This window comes from Tauraco erythrolophus, chromosome 8, assembly GCF_009769465.1.
Source record: "Tauraco erythrolophus isolate bTauEry1 chromosome 8, bTauEry1.pri, whole genome shotgun sequence".
In the NCBI taxonomy this organism is placed as follows: domain Eukaryota; kingdom Metazoa; phylum Chordata; class Aves; order Musophagiformes; family Musophagidae; genus Tauraco; species Tauraco erythrolophus.
The window spans coordinates 23,969,209-23,989,640 of NC_141472.1; the positions used below are offsets into that span (position 1 = coordinate 23,969,209).

The 20,432-nt window shown below is 40.3% G+C and overlaps 1 protein-coding gene across 1 annotated transcript in view; it reads right to left on the reverse strand.

Moving 5' to 3' along the window:
• The window catches only part of CSRNP3 (cysteine and serine rich nuclear protein 3), a 70,894-nt gene extending 58,400 nt beyond the window's left edge, over positions 1–12,494 (reverse strand). The window contains 1 exon segment of the mRNA XM_086615914.1: positions 12,338–12,494. Within this exon segment, the coding sequence (XP_086472040.1) occupies positions 12,338–12,485 (148 nt within the window). The 5' untranslated portion in view covers positions 12,486–12,494.
• Positions 12,495–20,432: the final 7,938 nt, after the last annotated feature.

Consider the following 20,432-nt stretch of genomic DNA (forward strand, 5'->3'; position numbering starts at 1 on the left):
GAACACGCTATCCAAGAAAAGATGCTATCGTTATTTTCTTACTATTTATGAAGCATTTTAAATTACTTTGTGATGTTATTAAAATATTATACTGATTACAGACAGTTCTCGGAACACATTTACTACTTGAGATGCTAGCTCTTTGTGGCTGAATAAATCACATCCACTACTTCCAGTCTTTGGAAAAAATAAATCACATCATGATGCAACAAATTAAAATACAAGCTTTGAAAGCACCTCGTCAAATAACTTTCTATTTCCTTTCCCAAAATATTAAACAGCTTACACTTTTCAAAGCAAGTGAAGAAAGATGCAAATATCCAATAATTAATTCATTTACAAACACAGGCAACAAGTTAGGAACACTTTTTCCATATAAAACTAATTATCTTGGAAGATGCTGATGTATACTAATCTAATAGCTTTTAGCATTAATTTTAAGCATTTTTAAACAAAGTTGCAGCTGAAAACTTGATTTTTTACTAATTTTTTTCCAAAATTGCTAATAAAATCTCTGCAGAGATGTAAAATATAACATCGTTTTGTACCATCAAACGGTACAAAATTGAAATTGGGCCTGTAAAATTGTACAGATATATGCACGTGAGTAACTGCTACTGTACTACTGACCTTGTGATCTCAAAGAACGCCAGTTTCTCTCAGGAGATTTTTAGACCTCTGAAATCATGTTTTCAGTCTGTAGCCATTTCCTTAATTTGTCCTTAAAAAAATGAAATTCATGTCTCATTACTGTTAAAATGATACCAATAAACTTTTAGAATTTCTATCAAAGTATTAGTGATGCCTTATGCACACTCACAGAACACACAGATAATTCAGTGTTTGCAATGAAACCAATTACCATATTACGGGGGGAAAAAAGTCAGAACAGCACGTGAGTCACACAAATGAGTAAGCCCCAGAAGTTATTTTATCAAAATATTTAATTATTGCAAACAATTACTGACTATCTTACAGAGTACTTTATATTTCAGAAAAGCAGATCCGACTGTCTAGTATAAATGATCATACAACCTTGGAGCACATAGCCAGTGTGCACATTTGGTTTCTGGTACACATGAGCTACTCCTGCTCTGACACAACAGGGAGTCTGAAAACCTCCTCCTTCACTGAACAGAACAAAATTCAGTAACAGCAAGGACAATTAAACATTAATCCTGCTTACCAAGGCAGGTGACAGACTTGCCATCTGTTGAAGTCCTTAAAGCAAGGTTTGATATCTTTCTAAAAGACATTTTTGGATACAGTTTTTGAAAAAAACATTTGATCCATACTGCATACGTGTTGACATGGCCGTGGTAAAGAGAAAAGGGACCAGTGGCATAAGCCAGTGACAGTTCTGGCTTTGCCATTACAGATGCCCATTTGTGTCACACTCTATTCTGGCCCGTAATACTTGTAATCTTGCTCTTAAATAACATCAGAATCTTATCTTGGTTCAGTTTTTCAGCTCAACTTGCAGAGGATTAGAAAAGAATATTAATTTCAATATTTCTGAATGTGGAATCTGATTTCTACAGTTTGACTGACTGTTTTTCACCTTCTTCTGTGGCACTGGAGATCAAGCACAGCTGGAGACAGGCTTTCGGCCAGAAGCAGTAGAGAGACACTTCAAACGTGCCTGGAAGGTATTTTGTGCTCACAGCTAGTTCATAATGACACGATAACGAAATAGCTTTGGAACAGACTCCAGTTAGACCTCTGGCAATTTTCATACCCTCCTTCAGGACAGGTTATGACTCTCTGGGCATGCAACTCCTACACGCTGTCTTAGCTATGATCTTGAGCATCCGTGGTGCAACGCTTGCTACTGCGCCACTCTCTATTTAAGGAATGCTTAAGATTTTTTAGAATCAAAATAATTCAGGAAAATGTTTTTGATCACGCTACAGGAAATCATAGAATCATAGAATGGCATAGGCTGGAAGGGACCTTAGAGATCATCTAATTCAACCTCCCTGTCATCGGCAGGGACGCCTCTCAACTAGATCAGGCTCGACCCAACTTGGCCTTGAACACCCCCAGGGAGGGGGCATCCACAACTTCTCTGGGCAATCAATTTATTCCAAAGTCTTACCACCCTCATACTGAAGAATTTCTTCCTAAGATCTAATCTAAATCTGTTCTCCTTCAACTTAAACCCATTTCCCCTTGTCCTATCAGTGGACACTCTTGTAAAAAGTCCCTCCCCAGCATTTCTGTAGGTTCCCTTCAGGTATTGGAAGGCAGCTACTAGGTTCCCCCAAAGTCTTCTCTTTTCAAGGCTGAACAATCCCAGCTCCTGCAACCTGTCCTAGTAGCAGAGGTGCTCCAGCCCCTGGATCATCTTTGTGGCCCTTTTATTTAGGTGATAATTAAAGTCTGCAAAGGCAAACTACATCAACTCCCAAAAGCATTTAGTACTGGCTGTTCAACACAAGTAATTAATATTTCTTGCCAATACTACTTCTGCTGTTAGCATGTATCACAGTGTAGGCAGATGGACACAGTGCACACAACTCGAGCTTTCTGGAGCAAGAAAGAAGGTAACAAACAAAAAGTGTTTTATTTTTTGAGGTATGCAAACAAACGAGCTGGTAGCTAATCTAGTAACACACGACTGAAGTGATGGAGCATAGCATGCCATGCGGTATAGATCAAACCGACCAGACTGTATGAACTTCAGCGCAATCAACAGGGCTACAAAAGATGCGTGGGCAGAGAAGAGAAAGTGGGCAATACAGGAAAAATCAAGTGGTGGTTCCATTATCAGTTGCAGGATGCATATGATCTTGTACATGTGAAGGTGAGGAAGGACTGCAAGTATGGGCACCTAATGGATCTGTATAGTCCCACCTCAGCCTCTAGTAGTCCCACCAAATGTCATCATAGCCTCCGACGACTACGAGAGAGGGTTCAGTAATTAGCAGTAATTAGCAGGTGGTCCATAAAACAATGACAGAAAATATATTTGGTTCCAAACAAGTCTGTATTTTAGCTTTTCTCTGTTCTTAATAGCTGTGAAACTAAAGATTCCTTCACACTACAAAGTACAATAAACAATTCAAAGTAGAACAGGGTTTTTATCTAAACACCAACAAAGCTACCCAAATATAAAATATTAAATGTAAATCCTTTATCTGAGAACCTGTTTTAACAAAATTTTCTGAAAAATCAAGGCTTGGCTCATCTGCAAGTCAAAGTTCTAGACAAATCACAACACTTAATGACTTCATTAGGCATGTGCTCTAGCCTAACACTCACCCTTCTGTGTTAATCTCATTGTAAGAAATGTACATTTAAAATGCTAACTCAAGCACTATTTCCAATGTCACACACTGTCCTCTCTTCTGGCTGCTCTTTTCTCTAACAATGTCTGTGTGATAGTTTGATGTGTGGGGGGGTGTTCTGGTGGCAGGGGAGGGGATTTGCTCCCTGTGCCACCAGATCTGAGTCCCATCCCCCCCGGGGGAGGTTGAGCCAAGGCGGCGCCTCTGCGAATTGCCCTATTTAAGTTGGGACAAAGGGGCGGGAAAGGGCTTTTTGCTCAGGAGCGAGGAGAGAGAGAGCAGGAGGGCGCTGCCCTCGCTCCCGGCTCCCGGCCGAGCGGCCGCTCGGGCCCGGGCCGGCGCCATGTGCTCAAGATGGCACCATGTGCTCAAGATGGCGCCGGGGGAGCCGCATGGGGGACTCGGTAAGCGCCCCATTCCCGGGGTGCCCGCCGGGCCGAGCTCCCCCAGAGAGGATTAAGAGCTAAGAGAAGACAACCACAACGACCGGGTCAGCAAAGATGGAGCAGGAGGAGGTGTACTGGAGCTGAGGCTTCCCTTGCAAATCGGTGTGAGATGGCAGGCGGCCCCCCTGCAGCCAGGGTGTACTCGGCGGAGCAGCGACCCACTCGTGGCCTGTGGAGAAACCCACGTCGGGAAGGAGATGCCTGAGCCCAGGAGAGGTCGTGGAGCAGGGGATGCGCGACCAGGTACTGTTGATAATGGGGCATGGAATGCACGACGAGGTCGTGGAGGCATCTGGAGACCGTGGGACGACCCACGCCGACGCGAGTGGCAGCAGCTCCCTAAGAGGCCGAGACTGGTAAAGCCCGAACTGGTGCGATCCATGGGGAGGATTGCAATCCTGCGGGCAGGACTTACTTTGGAAAAGTTTGGGGACTTTTTCTTTGTGAGTAGGGGATCCACCGAAGCAAGGGAAAAATGGTTGTAAAGACTCCTCCTCCTTTAAGAAAGGAGCGGCAGTGAACAACATGGATGAACTGACCTGTACTCCCCCATTCCCTGTCTCCCTGCGCCGCTGGGGGGAAGGCAGAGCCAGGAACGAAAGGAAAATAGGGGGTGGGGAGGTGTTGTTTTAAGATCGGGCCTTGTTTTCTCTTTTCTCCTCTCAAGTAACCAGTTTCGTCCCCTTTTGTCTTTTGTTAAGTAACTGTTAATAAATTGTTTTGGTTTATGAAGAAAGCCTGAGTCATGTTTTGCCCGAGACCATGGTTGGTGGGTGCTCCCTTTCGGTTCTTGTCTCGACCCTCAGTCCAAAAACCACGACAGTCTGCTACATACACACTCATTTTTTGAGAAAATTCTCACTTCCTCAAAGGCAGCGACAAGCTGAATGTACTAAAGCCAGAAGAATTTTTGATGCTTACTCAAAGTCCAATAGTTTGAGTCACTTTATTCATACAGTAGCCTACTGACCTGTAATGTTAGCCGAATAAATAAATTTACAAGAATGAGCCTTTCTACTACAAGCCATTATAGACCGTACATTGGTAGCTATATAAATAATACATTATTATAATGTACACTGTAATTAATTAAATTGTGTTACCTTCTTCCTAAGAACATACAATTAGGCATGACAGCAATGGTAACAATTTCCACTAATTTTAAACAGTAGTGTAACAATGAGATGGTATCTCTGCTACAAGATTTTTTGTGTCCATTCCACACTTATCACTAAGAATACTATTTCAGTAAAACAACGTGTAAAAGATGAAAACCAATAGTAGAAATCAATAGGTGTGCTTCATTAAAAAAAAAAAAAAAAATCACAGGAACTTCATCACTTTTTGGTAAAATGTAGGTCACGTACGGTTTCCATAGTAACCACTGCTGAACTATAGCTCTACAGATGACCACTGCCTATGGCTGCTTTCTTTGCTCGCAGGTGATGTACAAATACAGCCATGCCTCAGTTAAAATAAGAAAGAGCTAGAGAAGTGCTTGGAATTGCCATTAGTTTACTTCCAAACATAACTCCCACTTTAACATTTTTTAAAGTATTTCCTAATATCCTCGTGCAGATAAACTACTCAGCTAACAAGCTGGAAATCCATTTTCCCCTCCTTTGTGATTTGATTCATCAATGAATTCCCTACAGAAAACAACATAATGGTATCAGGCTACCCACAGTGTTCACTGGTATCCAAGTGTTGTCATAATGCTTCTTCATGTCTGAAAAGCCAGACAGCTACTTTTAGTATCCAAGACATCTAAGGTTTCTACCCTTAGAAACACATTTTAAAATTCTGATATTATTTGTTGGGGCGTGTTCAGAGGAGGGCCACAAAAATGATCCAGGGGCTGGAGCACCTCTGCTACGAGGACAGGTTGCAGGAGCTGGGATTGTTCAGCCTTGAAAAGAGAAGACTTTGGGGGGACCTAATAGCTGCCTTCCAATACCTGAAGGGAACCTACAGGAAGGCTGGGGAGGGACTTTTTACAAGAGTGTCCACTGATAGGACAAGGGGAAATGGGTTTAAGTTGAAGGAGAACAGATTTAAATTAGATCTTAGGAAGAAATTCTTCAGTACAAGGGTGGTGAGACTTTGGAATAAATTGCCCAGAGAAGTTGTGGATGCCCCCTCCCTGGAGGTGTTCGAGGCCAGGTTGGACGGAGCCTTGAGTAGCCTGATCTAGTGGAGAGGCGTCCCTGCCCATGACAGGGAGGTTGGCTTAGATGATCTCTAAGGTCCCTTCCAGCCTATGCCATTCTATGATTTGCCAAAGACCATGGAGCAAGTCTTCACTAAAACAAAGCCCATCTACACCTCAACCTTATGGTTTCTCCAGAAAAGGATGTTGGGCAAGTCTAGTTCAAATCCAAGCTAGAAGTTAGCCGAAAAGAAGAACTTCTGAAAAGATTTTAAAGACTGTGGGCTTAGGTACATTCCTCTTTATCAAGAAAGCCAGGGTCATCATGATTTTGTTGGTAAAATTGCATGCACATGTCAGGTGAGAAAAAAGAAACTTCATACTCTATGTCTACAAATTAGACTGTAAAGTCATTAAAATTATTTGCATATTGTAATAGCATCTAGAAACACCAACTGCTATAAAAATCTTAAACTAGTGGCTAAGACTCAATCTCATATACTACTCCAATTGTGAATCTAATTTTCATTCTGCATCACAAATCATGGACAAAACCTAACCATCATGTTTAACTTTTAGCAAATCTCACAGAAAAGAGCCTATAAGCAAACATCATTTCATACATCGTGTTAGCATCATTCTGAACTAAGGATCCCAGATTTGCCTGCAAAAGATGGTTCTGGACCCACTAACAGAACATACTCCTGAATACAGACTGGGATTTATACATAAATTCTCAGTGAAAGGTGCTTTTCACTAATTAATGCAGAACAGATCCATAAGTGCTATAGAATCCCTATCAACGTTTCCCAGTAATTTTCTAATGTGTTTTTGAAATATGGTTCCACACACATCAATGTAGTGAAAGAGGATGAGTCACTTTCACTGACTAAGAATTCACAAACTGCTGGAGCATTAAATTCCTTTGATCTTGATAAGCTGGCTCATTCTCATTCTGTTCATTAGCCCTCCCTCTTTTCCCAGTTATGAGCCAGCCAATCTGTAGCCCTTTCTGCAAACTGACATATTTACCAAGTAAAATCTGTTACCACTGCTTTCTTGCTCTTACTGAAAAACGCCCTGTTGCTTGTCAGGCTCCTCTTGTCTCAGGGAACCTCCTTCTTTTTTTTCCTTCACACGACATAGTCAACAAGCCATTTTCCCAGCCTGAACAGCTCTTTATTAGCTCCTCTCTGTATTTCCCCAGTAACCACTAACTGTTCACCTCTGCATTCTGACCCCTCTCTCTGCTCTCTTATAATCCAGCAAGCCATGTTCTTGTTCCTCCCTCTCCCTTTTTTTTGACTCCCACATGATGAAATTCCATCATTACTTCCCAAGTACCATTTTGCTGATGACTTGTAAAAATTGCTGAAGAATCTTAGAAAACAAATTGGTGTGTTGCTTTGAGCCATGTCTTGATAAGTACATTTCTTTAAGAGTTAACATGGGAATGTAAATATTTACATGATTTGAAAAATAATAATGACTTAAATTGCAAGCATAAATTATCATTAATTTTCCAGAAAGTTATTTGGCAACTGTAATAGGGCTATTTTCTCAACTGTTCTATCTGAAAAATTAGTGTATGTGGAGTCTGTCACAAACAGGTATCCACATTTAGAAAGCAACTCGATTACAATACTGATTAGCGAAAAGCATCTTGATGTTTTCATTCTACTCCTTTGATGGAAAATTATTGTACGGTCAAAACCAAAAATCTTTTAGCGCTTTATTCTTTACCAATCAAAAATTACGGTTGTCATAGAAACTGTAAAAACTGAAGTCAGTCATGACATAACAACAGGATAACAGAAAATGTCTCCTGGCTCAGGTTTTCAGGCTGGAAATGCTTCAGTGAATTTAAGTGGGGAGTCAAGCAGCTCCCCAAATCTAACAAAGAATCTTATAACAATCGGTATAATTATTGGTTTCAATAAGCTGGTCAGAGTCTGGAAAGTAATAGTATTTATTACTCCTGCTCTACACATCAGCTACATTAACAGCGGACAGACCCTTCCCAGAACATTCAGTACAAGCCTCCGCTTAAGGAGACTGAATTTCTTTGATGACATGTCTGAGAGACCCTGGAGGGACTTTTAGCCAGTGTTCTCAGCATTCCCAAGATCTCATTTTGGCGTTTCAAACTGAGGCAAATCACTTGGAAAATTCTATACTGCCATTAGTTTCTGTCCCTTCAATATGCTGTTCAGAAAAAGAATTATAATCTGCAGGTCTCTGCGCCAAGCCAAGGTTGCGCAGCTCCATGCCAAACATTATTTCAAGTTCTTTCCCTACGACATGAAAATCAGTAAAATAAAACTCTATTCTTGACTAACAAAGGCTACAAGAGCCTTTCACTCTCCATCCCCCTGAGCCAAATCACAGAACAACTCCACACACCAGAGTTCTTCCTGCCTTTTACTGGAAACACTTGACACTTGATAATTACTAACTGACAGGACTGGCGTACTGCAACCATTTGCCCTTTAAGCAGAGACCATCCTGCTGAAAGGAAAATAATCATAATACACAGGAATATTGCTGGGCTGGCCTCACTGCGGGTGAGCAAACTGAGGAGTCTGACCATGAATAATTCGAAAAGCAACAATGTGAATGTGGAAGTATTCAGATCATTTAAAAAAAAATTCTCAGAAGCCATGAATTGAGTTTTATCAAGAAACTAAAGGGACTTTTTTTGGTTTGTTTTCAGCTAGTTTCCTTAAGACATATTTTCACTCTGTGGCTTTAATTTATTCTTTCAAATAACTAGATACACATATTTTGAATAGAGCACAAACAGGACTGGTGTTCCCTATGCTTTCCTAGAGTTATCTTAAACATAAAACTCGTGTTTTATGATTGCATCTAGCAGTTTCCAGTTGTTAAACAACTTCACTGCCTCCCTCCATCGCCTTGTTTAAGAATTATATTTAATGTCAGAGGTGAGCATAGCTGGTCTGTAATGTACTTCAGCAATCCACAGAAGGTCAACTGACAGAGAAACTTTTCAGTTGTACTGGAGATAAAGTTTGGGCCAGCACAAATTCACCTGTCAACTTCCCTGAATTTAGAAAAATGTTCTGATTTAAAACAACGTAAAATCCTGATTCCAGTAAAATGACTAGCAAATAATCCATGAGTGAAATAGTAAACTTTCTGCAAGGAACAAAGAAACAACCACAAATCACCTTTCCTTAAAAAGAATTATTTCCTGCATATATCATGCAGGCTTCTTATTAGAAAACAAGTGTCAGATTCACACAAATCCCTAAATCTTGGAGAGAGACAGATATATTTCTTCAGTCACCACGATTGGGACCCTAGTCAACAATATGTATAAAACCCTGCAGCTTCTCACTCTTCTCTTCAGTTCTGAGGCATTCTGTCACAAGTTTTACATTTAAAACATCACTCAACATTTCTGCATGTTATTACCACATTTACTGCACTTAAACGTATATATGTACACAAACGTATATTCACTTTTTCAAATTACATATATAGTCATGCTTTTTTCAAGCTATAAATACACACACACGTGTACACACACACACAGAGACCTATGCCTATTTATTGAAAAAGGCACATTCATTTCCATGGAAGCCACTGAGGAAATGAAAAGCGATATAATGCTTCTGTAATCATTTAACTGATTTGGATATGCCCGACATTTATTTTTTAACAAAACACACTACCACAGGAAAAGAAATAGAAAGATTAATGTAAAATGCTGAATATTAATTGTTAACAACAGTCTTAATCTACATGCAGCTTAAAAAATACTGTTATAATACTACATTCCACTATCACAAAGAATTACTGTGTACTGACAGGGATTACTGGAGCTCCTGGCATAGTAGAGGATTTTTTAGATTGCTGTTGTGTCTCAGCAGTCCCTTGGAGAAGCAATGAATCTGCACACATATTGATAAAGAAAAGTGAGAAGAATTTATATGAATCTTTTTAGATTTTTCTGAACAGCAGAGTGGCTTTGGGCACACAGTAGGAGCCCAGACTTCAGGAAATATATGTACAGAATAAACACATTACTGCATAAAGTGGGCTGAGGACGAAAGTTGACACTGGTCTCAGATGAGGCTAGAGCAAACATGTCTTACATATCCTAAAAGCCTGCTGTTATGCGTGTAACATATGCTACTGAGGATAGAGTTGTCTGCAATAGCAAGGCGTGTTTTCTCATTTTGCCTCATATTCAAACATTATGCAATCCAATCCTGTGGTTTTCTCACACAAATAATCTTTGTTTGCAAACATTCTTATTGGTTTCCATTTTACATCTGTTAATAAATTTGCCATTTGGGTTTTGCAGAAGCTCATGACTAATAGAAAATAACTACAACAGGACAGGAATCTGAGAACCACTACTACCACTATCTGATGGAAAAAAAAATAGTTCTGATAAAAAACATGCAGTTTCAGATCCTTTGAAAAACCTTTAGTAAGTAGTAATCTGTTGCAGTAATCACTCCAATAAACTCATTCTCCCTAGAAAAATATAAAAGCATACTTCAAAAAAACCAGATGCTAGTAAAATTGGAAAAATAAAACTGTTAATACAGGAATTGCCAAATTTTCTTTGAAGTAACAAACAGGAAAATAGCCAGAAGTTCCTCAGATAATTGACATGAAATATTAAGTTTTCTTGGACTATAGGTCTGATTCTTCGCCACTGTATATAAACTCCACTGTAAAAAAAAGTAAATGTGGCTTCTATTTTGATGCTGCTAAATTGTGCAAGATTCAACTATGGATAGCCAAGCTCCTTAAATTCAATCTTTATTTCTGCTTGACGAAAGCACTTGAAGTGGTTTATTTATTTTGCAATTTATAAAGTCTGCTGTTGCAGCAGTCAGGATGCTTTGGGGTAGTTTTTTTTTCCACAAAAGTCTTACAAAGCACTTACCTAGACAACTGCATTAGAAAGCTACTGCCATTGCTTACAGAAACATGAGCAGACAGGTTGTGGCTTTGTCAAGAACAAAATGATGAAAATGAAAACAAACAAACAAAAAAGCCCCACATAAAAATGGAAAACAAAGGAAAGCTAAGCAAAATAAGTGTATCTGCATCATGCCCTGAGGCCTATTCAGTAGGCAAAAGCACTGGCAGACTGCCAAGTAGAAGAAATTCCAGGCTGAAAATCCCACTGCTAAATTTGGAGAGTTCAAGTTTCAAGAGCCAGAAGTAAGAGCCTCAAACACAATCAAAGAGGGGTCATGAGTTGGGGAGGGGGAGAGAGTGGGACATCTCACGTCTACCTGTGTCTCAAATCATCCCAGTCTTTGTTCTTCCCACCAGCACTCCACATCCAGCAAGAAGGCTACAGGAAACCTGGGCTTTTCAAAACCAGGTGGTACTGGCTGCCATCTGCACGCCCAGAGGTGAGGCAGCAAAACTGAAAGTATCAAATCAGATCATGGGATGTACACACACATTTGGCAGTGGAAAGTGGCAAACAGATCCCAGAGCTAGCAGAGACTCGAGCTAGTAAATTGATGAAGCAAAACACGGTTCCCTACAGAACAGGCCAAAAGTGGTCCACTCGGAATTTCCTAGCACTGTACAAACTGCCTCTGGACACGTGCTTGCTGCTGCTGCGCTCTGCTTACCAGTGAACTTCACTCTGGAACAAGAACAAGCAACGTGACTTCAGCTCTCTCTGAATCTCTGAAGGGAAGAGCCTGCCTACATTCTGCATAAGCTCCTTGGAGGTACTGCACGGTTTCTGTTGGGTCCCCCACTGTCGGGTAATTAGTAATCTCAACCAGAGAAGTCAAAAGTAAAATATGCTGTAAATTAACTATTCATGTTCAGCTGGTTGAGTGGGAACAATAAAAGTATTTCTGTTCTTCGGGTGTCTTATGGAGACATCAAATACGAATTTAACATCTTTTCAGGGAGAATTACACATTTCTTCCTCTGTTTACTCCCGTAATGAGTGGAAGAAAAGGACCAAGGGCCATGTGGTTGCATTGGCTCGAGTGGCAGAATGAATGATCAGAGGGGTCAGCTATTCTGTCACAGATTGTGCAGGCGACTCCCAACTCTGAGCAGACAGGATCTGTCCTTCAAGCTTTGTTAATGTCGATTTTCCCTCTTCCCCCAAAACAGCCCGCAAATGGAAGATGCTCTCCTATATACTTGAAAAACATTTCACATCATCTAGATGTAAATGATATAGTATAAAAGTGGAGTTTCCTCTGAAGCTCACTCTGACATAAAAGTTTTTAGATAAACAACAACTACCAGAAGAAATATTTTTTTCATAAAAGTACTTAATCACAGTGTCGACATTTAAATTTAGTAAAACAGAAAAATACTTCAAAATAAAACAGATAGCCTGCACTGTATTTCTTCCAAGTAAGATCAACTTTTCTTAGCTTGTATAAAAACAAGTATCATGCCTTACACACCACTTCAGTACTTACGAGTAAAATGATTAGAAGTGGATGGATGGACATTACTTCCACTGTCAGCACTTTCACTGCTAGAAATGTCATCATCTGATTCCCACACACAGGAACAAGGTGAGGTGCCACCAACTTCTTCAAACTTCCTCTTTAAAATCCCACTCATCACTGCAATGCTGTCACATGCACCTGTAACAGGAACAGAGGCAATGAGGCACTGAAACACCTGCCTGCTGTCCAGGTCTTCAAATTCATTTATCACGGAGGAGTTCACAGATCAATCAGATACTACCTGCAGCTAAATGACTCCTTACCAAAAGTTTAACACAACTTTTCAAGGAAGGGATCAAAAATATTTATTGTCAATATATTCATCGCCGCACTGACCTTCTCACAGGAAGTCTTCTCAAGACAGAAGGTGAATGCTACCTGTATTCTATCAGTGCAGACAAAATTATATAACCAATCTCACGCATTAAAAAGGATAAATGTTTCAGTTAGGCAGCAAGTTTGTACAAAGCATGAAATATATATAATTCAGCAGAAACACTACTTTATAGAACACTTAAAAACTTACTTGGCACCAAGCACGACAAAAATTATTGTTCACTAATAAATACAGTTCAGAATGAAAATGTTCTCTCTTTTGCTTTATTTTAAAGGTCTGACCTATGTAATACTCTACTATCAAATGCACACATTCTCAATTAGATTTGAGAGTAAAGGCAGGGACTGGGAGAATGAAGAACCGACCACTGTAGGAGAAGATCAGGTTCGAGACCATGCAAGGAACCTGAAGGTGCACAAGTCCATGTGACCTGATGAGATGCATCCAAAGGTTCTGAGGGAACTGACAGAAGTCCCTAAGCCACTATCAATCTTATTTGAGAAGTCGTAGCAGTCCAGTGAAGTTTCCACTAACTGGAAAAGGAGAAACATAACTCTCATTTTTAAAAAGGAAAAAAAAAGAAGACCCAGGGAACTACAGGCCAGTCAGTCTCACCTCTGTGCCTGGCAAGATCATGGAGCAGATCTTCCTAGAAACTATGCTAAGACACATGGAAAATAAGAAGGTGACTGGTGACAGCCAACATGGCTTCACTAAGGGCAAATCCTGCCTGACTAATTTAGTGGCCTTCTGTAACAGGATTACAGCATCGATAGATAAAGGGAAGAGCAGTTCACATCATCTACCTGGACTTGTCCAAAGCATTTGACACTGTCCAGAATGAGATCCTTGTCTCTAAACTGGAGAGACATGGATTTGACAGATGGACCACTCGGTGGATAAGGAATTGGCTGGATGATCACACTCAAAAGAGTTGCGGTCAACAGCTCAATGTCCAAGTGGAGACCAGTGACGAGCGGTGTTCCTCACAGGTCAGTATTGGGACTGGCACTGTTTAACATCTTTGTCGGTGAAATGGACAGTGGGACTGAGTGCACCCTCAGCAAGTTTGCTGATGACACCAAGCTGTGTGGTGAAGCTGACATGCTAGAGGAAAGGGATGCCATCCCAAGGGACCTTGACAGGCTGGAGAAGTGGGCCTGTGCAAACCTCATGAAGTTCAATAAGGCCAAGTGCGAGGTCCTGCACATGGGTCGGAGCAATGCCAAGCACAAGTACAGGCTGGGCAGAAAATGGATTAAGACCAGCCCTGATGAGAAGGACTTGGAGGCATTGGTAGACGAAAAACTAACATCAGCCAGCAACGTGTGCTTGCAGACCAAAAAGCCAACCATGCCCTGGGCTGCATGGCCCGCAGGTCAAGAGAGGTGATTCTGCCCCTCTGTTCTCTCTGGTGAGACCCCACCTGGAATACTGCATTCAGCTCTGGGGCCCCAAACTGAAGAAGGACATGGAGCTGTTGGAGTGAGTCCAGAGGAGGACCACAAAGATGATCCAGGGGCTGGAGCACCTCTCCTATGAAGACAGGCTGAGAGAGTTGGGCTTGTTCTGCCTGGAAGGCTCCAGAGAGATCTTCTAGCAGCCTTCCAGTACTTAAAGGGGGACTACAAGAAAGCTGGAGAGAGTCTCTTTACAAGGACATGTAGTGATAGGACAAGGGGCAATGGCTTTAAACTGAAAGAAGGGAGATTTCTATTAGATGTATGGAAGAAATTCTCTTGAGGGTGGTGAAACACTGGAACAGGTTGCCCAGAGAAGTTGTGGATGTCTCATCCTTGGCAGTGTTCAAGGCCAGGTTGGATAAGGCTTTGAACAACCTGATCTAGTGGAAAGTGTCGCTGCCCATGGCAGGGAGGTTGGACCTAGATGATCTTTAAGGTCAACTTCCAACCCAAACCATTCTATGACTCTATACCTAGCAACTTCTCAGGCCAGGCCCTGCAAATACAGTTCTGGCCCATTTTGTCATTTCTTGCAGAGCTTTTGTGAAATTCAAATACGAGTACTGGCACACATGTAGACTATTGCCATTCACACAAGTAAAGTATCAAGAGACTGAATCTCTCCTTATGAACTTGGCTTCCTAATAACACTGTCCAACAAAGCCAGAGTTATGTTGAACATTCCTTATTGTTTCTCTTTCATATATAACAGCTGATTTTCTTTTCTCCATCTATGGAATAGCAAGCAGAAAAAGATCAAAATATTTTTAAAGCAATTCCTAGATCATTTTAACGCATCCAATAGGCTGAAACAATTTCTTCTCTATCTTTAATTAAAACAAGATCTTAAAGTTTACTGTCACCATCACTACTGATTACATCCTACTGAAGACTGAAAATTAATTCTAAGATCTTAATTTAAAAGTTACAGATAACATCTACTTCTCTGACTACACTAATCAGTGGAACGTTGCTGTAAATAGCTGGGGGAAAAAAGGCTGCTGTTTGATGCTTTCAAGCATATAGTATCAAAAATTCTCATTCTTCTGAATACCACTTGCCTTCAGCTTGTTAAGCTGCCAATTCAATTCATTTTATAACAAAGTTGATTTCCTCCAGTAAGTTTCATTGTACCTTTATGGATGCGTCTAGTCTAAAGAAATGATTTCAGTATACATGTGGAATCATGACACAATTCTAAGAACAGATGTTGCATAAGATGATCTTCAGCATTGAACTTGTTTGTATGCAGAGTACATTAAAAATTAAGTAACGAACATATTAGGTTTTAATACTGTCAGTCACACAGACAGCTTTAAATGCATATGTCTGTCATGATGTTCTCAGCTTGTTTTACTATTTATGAAAGAACTGTTTTCCTGAAAGGGATTTCTTCAGGCTAAAGACATGACTTAAACAGAACGTGCTTAGATCTCAACCTTTGCCCTTTTGTTCAAAAAAGCATTACTATGAACTGCAAAGAAAGCATCGTATTTTTATTCTAAGGACAAGGAAAGAAGCATTTAGCACCACTTTGTAGTAACCTTTGCAAAAAAATGTAAGAATACAGGAAATTGTTAAGCATCAACCTTTAATAAAATTCCATTTACAAAAAAAGGTAGAGACAGAAAAGAATGAAACTAACACTCACTGAAAACCCACAATAATAGAGAGGGGGCAGAACCCCCCAAAAAAACAGGTTCAGAAACAACTCCTCTGAACTGTCCTGCATGTCCTCGCTGTATCTCTTGCCAACTACCTTTTCCACTGCCTCCTGCAGTGCTTAAAGCGCTGAAATTGTGAAATCACCATTATTTCCATGGCAACAGCCTGCAATAGCAAAACCACAGGATTATAGCTTGACTGCAGAAGAGGGTAAAGAAGCAGCTGGAGTATGAGAAAGAAAATGCTTACACTCAAACATCTCTGTGAAGAGAGTAAGAAATGGGCTGACAAAGAGTTTATCGTACTAGTGAGACCTAGGTCAAATCCACTTCTGAGCCCATGGAAATCGTGGCTACAGGAGTCATGAAGTGCCAGGTCCAAAGGACCTCGGTCATAACTGCACCACAAAGCAAACCTAATAGCTGCAATCATCACTAGTGTGCAGACTGCCAGAGAGCAAGAACTAATTTCATAGCCTGAGATGATTTCCAGACAAAAGTCCCTTTGTCAGACATTTTCTTCTGCAAATACACCAAACAGTGACTGGATAACTAACATGCAGCTTGCTCATCAGTAAAGTCATTGCAGATAGTGAGAGTCTCAATAGCCAGAACTGTTTACAGCTAGTAGCAGAACAAATACTTTTCACACCAAAGTGTTTAAAATTTACTTGCATTTAGCATAGCCTACATTTGCACCAAGTGTCACAACCTGATAGCAACACCATTTCATTAGGGAGATTTATGTAATGAACCGTAACAAATGATTCCCAGGATCCTTGGAAGTGGCATACAGGTTAGATCTACACCCAGCTAACTGATCAAGATAGGCTAGGAGGTATGGGAATATTGCAGAATCTGAGTATCACCACAACATAAAGAAGACATAGCTATTCATTAGATATATTAGTATCATTGTTGCCTTAGTTTTGTTCCGAATCTCTTCCAGGAAGATTATCAAGAAGGTTGTTCGACAAAGTAGTCACAATAAAATTCAGGCATTACCACTTGCTTGAGATCTGTTGATTCTAGTCTCTCTGCTACCAAGTTTCCCTATGAAAACGCTACACAGGGAGAAGGAGACACTTCCATTACTCAAGAGCTTGGCTACCACAGAGAGAGATTAAAGAGTATCTAAAACTATTTGTACACACTATATACCAGCAGGAGATCCCTGTAGAGTAACATCTGTATAAACAGCTGCCACTCCATAAGCCAATATTCCTCAGAAGGAGGCACATCTGCACAGAAGCGCATGAGGCATATTCCATCCAATACATTTAACCCACGCCTTGTTTACATAAGCATCCTGTAGTACCTTTCTGTTGATGATGTGATACATCCCAGTGGAAGACAGAGATGAACAGGAATAAGCAACAGTCAAACTTCTAACAACAATGAGGCCATGAAGTTTGTGATATCTCTAAAGGTTCCCTAAGTCCAGAATCAGGGAACTCGAATTGTCATTCTTTTTCCTGCACCATAGCTATGACTGAATCAGTAACTTCAGATCCACAGGAATCAAACTGAAGCAACTGCAGTGACAAATAAATCCAAATCCAACCTCATCTGCACTGAAGACTCTAAAGGTTTAGGGCACAAGGCACCAAAGGCTTACACAAGTCAAATTTTCAACACACGAATGGAAAGTAAAACTATAAATGAACACTGCACCTGGTGACAGGAATCATAAGGGTAATATAACTATACAGTGGACTGATACAATTTTGCTAACACAAAAGTCACTTATGGCTTGCAAGACAGTACATCGTATAGTATGGGAATAATCTGAAACACATAGGTGTTCTACAGCAATATGTATATTCTGAAGAAAAATGAGCAAACGTGCTTATTTCTGCATGGAATCCAGTACACAAAAGTCCATGACCGACTACAGGAACCAAACAACATCACATGACTAAGAAAAACAAACGCACAGAGTGGTAAATCAATATTCTTGGACTTCTAGTAAGGCACCAGTGAGGTCCAGCCTTCAGAGGCAACCACCTAATAACAACCAGTAGCTACAGTTAAGAGATCTGCTACAACAAAATGTCGGTTTAGGTGAAAAACAGAGAAAGTTGACTTGAAAAGTTCAATTAGAAACAGACTTTCTGGATAATTATTAAATAGCTGTCTAGTAGCTGGGATTGATTTGGAGCAGGATCCTGCTGATTCACACAACTGAGTAATAAGCAGGCACTGGCAGCTTTCCTGTTCGTTGATGTATCCTTCACAACTAAAAGTCCTCACGCACTGACGTGATACATCATCCTCTGCCACGCACCTCGCCATGCTAACGTGCCATTAATCCACAGCAAAGCAAAACAAAACAAAAGTTGAAACAGAGGGAACAGTATTAAAGCAAGGAAAATCAGCTACACACATTGCTGTGAGCTCTAGGTCAAACACCAATTGCCTGACACAGTTAAGGATTTTTCAAGGAAACGGCAACTTGCCACAGCAGAAGCATATGATAGATGTGGGCTGGGAGAAGGATACATCTTTCTTAAACATCCCTCATCAATTTTTCCTCCTTTCTTTCCTATTTTTCCTCCTCCATGAAGAAGCTAATGCCACAAAGAGATCATTAAACCAGTTCTCTAGCTGCAGGTATGCTGACTGGTGAAGCAAGTCCTCAAAGCTCCATGGCAACAGGCTTTGCCTTGCTATAATGCTAGATAATTGGCAGGCATCATACATTTTAAAAGTTCAGAGGCAACATGTTATTACTAGAAGACAAAAACCTCATGTAAATGTGCGGGATATATTTAAAACAGTCACAATACTACCTGGCACCTACAAACTAAAATAATGTAAAAGCCTGGCTGGATTGATTTTCTCTTGTACCTGAAAAGGCTGGAAATTTTAGAAAACCATGGTAACAATCTCATTGCAGCAGTGCTTTAGAAAGCAAGAATCTCCAAATGCCAGTGAAAAGCCCAAAAAGAGTGGTGTTAGAATTACTGAGCAGAAGGGAGAGTGACAGTGCATTACCTGTGCTCCCAGGAGAAGCTGCCCAACTTGGTCTACAAAACCTAACTTGAAGGTGTCGTATCCTCACTGACACCCATGGACAGGAAAAAGTAAAACAAAAAAATAAACCACAAAACAAAAGCGCCAGGGCCACGTTGGATAAGCACTACAGGGAGAGCTAAAAGCATTTCTCCTGCACTTCAGCTATTGCTTTGAAATGTGCTACAAGATACTAATAAAACAGACAGCAAGCTGCAATATGGAAAGAGGGAACTGACAAAATCTCTGTGCGCTGATAAAAACAAATCCAAAGACATTTTCATCCTAGTCAAAATATTCAAATAAATGACTGTTTTGCAAAACTGAGCACTATAGCATACAGCTCGTACAACATCACATGAGAACCTGAACAGGTATGGAACATACCTGTGAAGACAAACATCAAGTATGTACCATATGCAGTAAGCGTAACAAAACAGACGTGAAATAATAAAATAGGACCCTGCCTCAGATTATATATCCTCACGATTTAGAGTAAAGCCTCGCTACAGGAAACAGTTTTTGACTACAGCTCAGGAAAAACAAGAGGAAAAAGTCCAAGAACACACTGGCATTTCGGGGGGGGGGAATCCAATTGCTTCTTTCATTCATTTATGAAACCTTATTTTGTACTAATTCTTTCTTAAGAGTTGATCATGTACCATGGTAAAATCTACCTGGATAAAAATTCTTATCTGAAAATAAAAACAAAAAAAAAGGCAGGCATTAAACAAAGACTTGACCTATGAATCACACTGCATTTTGCCTTGTCTCAAATATATCAACTGAAAGTACGGAAAAATGTGTACGAAGTCACAAAGTCTGTAGTAGCAATAGAGATTTGTTCCTGAACAAAAACGACTTCTACGTAAATGACTGCAAACTGAACAGGAGGATGCAGAAAACAGATGTTACACATAAAACATTACTGCAAAGTACTCATCACAAACAACTCCCACCCACTGGCCAGTCAGCGTGTACTATAACATGCTAGGGAGACTTGGCAAATAATTTCACAGTCAAACCATGAATATTGATGCTCACAAGCAGAGATGTTTGGATTATTTGTTGTGATTAATATTCTTTTTGAATTTAGCTCTTTTTCTTAGCTTGCAAACAAAGCTTGATTTTTTTAAAGACGTTTTTCTTACCTGCTGAATAAATGTCAGCAGCAAAGATGGTCGTGAACTAATGAAGGTGCTTGCTTGGTACCACATATTGCACTTAATTATTTTGCTCTTTGTATAACTGACAGTTTAAAGTGAGGGCGGGGGGAGAGACTGAAAACCAAAAGCATCTACAGTGACAACATCACTCACACAAAGAATATAATTTGCTTGTGAAAATGACTATTCATGTAAAGGACTGCATTAATGCAGACAAAAATCCATTTGCATGAATGCTTGCAAACAGTGAACAACAGAGGTACATGAACATGAATCAAACAGCTGTTCAGAATTCAAATTAATGTTTGCAATACATGTTTTGCTGTACTTGGCAGCTCTAATCACAAGTACCAGTTGCCAGAGGTAGGCTCTGATAGTTTCACTACTACAATCCGTAAAAATTAAAAACACATAGCA